The sequence below is a fragment of the Triticum urartu genome, chromosome 6A (genome assembly GCF_056163025.1).
Source record: "Triticum urartu cultivar PI428250 chromosome 6A, HENAU_Tu73, whole genome shotgun sequence".
In the NCBI taxonomy this organism is placed as follows: domain Eukaryota; kingdom Viridiplantae; phylum Streptophyta; class Magnoliopsida; order Poales; family Poaceae; genus Triticum; species Triticum urartu.
In genome coordinates, this window is record NC_141878.1 from 394,038,315 (window position 1) to 394,040,782 (window position 2,468).

At 54.4% G+C, this 2,468-nt stretch overlaps 1 protein-coding gene across 1 annotated transcript; it reads left to right on the forward strand.

Moving 5' to 3' along the window:
* Nucleotides 1-861: 861 nt before the first annotated feature.
* On the forward strand, nucleotides 862-2,166 carry LOC125517225 (putative cyclin-F2-1). Its single transcript, XM_048682403.2, has one exon. It carries the CDS (start codon nucleotides 895-897, stop codon nucleotides 2,164-2,166), a length of 1,272 nt encoding a protein of 423 aa, XP_048538360.2. The 5' UTR covers nucleotides 862-894.
* The last annotated feature ends 302 nt before the right edge of the window (nucleotides 2,167-2,468 follow it).

Here is a 2,468-nt window from a genome sequence, read left to right on the forward strand (position 1 = left end):
CCACGTTCTAGAAAAATCTCATCTACCCTTTTTTGGTGAAGCCAACATCCATGGCATTTTTGGTTCAATAAAAAGCGCCATGGTCCTTGGTGTTTCCTCCCTGGCGCTTTCTCCATGGGACTTGTCGTTTTTGACAAATGACGAAACGCCATAAACCATGATGTTTTAGCTCATGGGTAGACGCCATGAACCATATAACTAGAACCCCATGGATATTGGCGTCATTGAAAAAGGTCAGATAAATGATTCTTTTAGAAACAAGATCAAATTGTGTTAAACTTTAAGAAAAAAGTCAGAATAGTGATTCTGTCCAGTAAATGGGTGGACGACAGTGTTTCATCTACGAAAAGATAAAGGAGTAGAAAAAATGCGGTCCTATGAGGAAGACGTGGCGCACGAATCCCTGCGTGATCTGACAGCGCGCGTGCGACCGGCGCAACCCGTTGCCGGTCGGCCGACACGAACCGTTTCCCAATCAGCAACAACGATCGAACGCACTTTGTTTGAGCCGGAGACACCGGTCATGCATACTAGTACAGTACGTCCTAACAATTGCCGGACTATTCTCAAAAAAAAAAAAACTATTGCCGGACTGCCAGTCGCGCGTCTCTTCCGCGCAGCATACGAACTCGATCCAAAACAATGACGGCAACAATTTATTTACGCGTGGAAGCAGTAGCGTGTGTCTTCCATCCATGGTTAGTCGCAAAAGTTGCAATCCGAATCATCGCCAATACGAGACGAGACCGGTAGCGATGTGGTTTCCCAACTCTCAGGAAACCCATCGAACGAGTCGCCGTCATGTATAAATGGCAGGACTCCCTCCCTGCATCATTTGCAATCACGTACCACCCTCCAAGAGTTCGAGACCCCTTTTTCCCCCTCGCTCAAGCGATGGCTGTCATGGATCCCTTCACCGCCGACCTACTTTCGGGTCCTTCCCTCCCCGGCGCCTTCTCATGCGCCGCCGACCACCGCATGGAGTTTGACGACGCCTACCTCCGGGCGATCGGCGCACTCCCTCCTCTTCCGACTGTCCACCTCCACCACGCCGCGCTCAAAGATTCCGTGGAGCTCCCGGCGACGCTGTATGCCGCCGCAGTCGACGCCCATCTTTTTCCCCCGCCGTTCGAGGTGCCCTTGCCGTCCCTGCTTCCGGACCGCGTCGTCCCGGACTCCAAGAACACGGCGGCACGCCCGCATCTGTCCGGCTTCGAATTCGCTCCCACGCCCGCCGATCACGCCGCCGCACTCGGATGTTCCGTGGAGCTCCCGGCGACGTGTCAGCTGTACGCCGCCGCACTCGACGCCCATCTTTTTCACCCATCCTTGGAGGTGCCCGCATCGTCCCTGCTCCCGGACCGCGTCGTCCCGGACTGCAAGAACTCGGCCACGCGTCCGCGGCTCTCCGACTACGACATTGACATCGACTTCAACCTCTGGGAGATGGAGAAGAACGTCGAGGAGCGGCCTTCGCCGGACTACCTGAACACGGTGCAGGGAGATCGGATGAGCCCATCGATGCGTGCCACCCTCGTCTTCTGGATGGACGACTTCACCCGGCACTACGACCTGGCCCCTGGCACGCTTCACCGCGCCGTCTCCTACGTCGACCGCGTCCTGTCGGCGCGAACCTTGTCTACGGCTCGCACGGACATGGAGTATGAGCTCCGTCTCCTGGGCGCCACGGCCGTCTTCACCGCCGCCAAATACGAGGAGCGGGGCACCAGATTCAAGGTGAACGCCGCGAAAATTGCCGACGACTGTGGGTTCGCCACCAGCAAGGAGGTGACCGACATGGAGTGCAAGATGTTGGCGGCGCTCCGGTACGAGCTCAGCGGACCAACGGCCTACACGTTCGTGGACCACTTCACCAGGTACAGCAACGGAGAGCGCGAGCTGGAGGTTCAGAGGTTGGCGCATCAGCTCGCCGAAACATCGCTGGTGGACTACAGATGCCTGCAGCTCATGCCGTCCGCCGTGGCGGCGTCGGCGGTCTTTCTCGCCAGGCTGATCTTGAACCCAATGGCCAGCCAGGTGCAGAAGTGGAACAGGGAATTCACGGAGCTGACAGGGTACAAGCCCACGGACCTCATCCTTGGCATTCAGTCCTTGTACATGATGAATCCCGATCCTCGCTTCGTGATCTTGCCAGAGTTCTTGTAAGAATGAAATGGAAGATTTAGGCTATCATAGCCAGCCCAGTTCTTTAGTTCAGGAAACTTACATCGGTGTCAACATATACACATATATGTATGTAGTATCTGGCCTCATTCCCTCCTTGTCAAAGGTGTTGTTGAAGAATCACATTCTCTTTGAGGTGGTCAAAAAAAAATTTGGTTGATGCAGATATGGTTGTTGTTGTTCAACCGTTGTTTTGATCGCCTCGGATTTTCTTTTTTTCTCGCTTAGGCATAGCTTTGGTCTTCTATGACTTTACTCGTGTTTTTTATGTTTGTGTTGTCGTT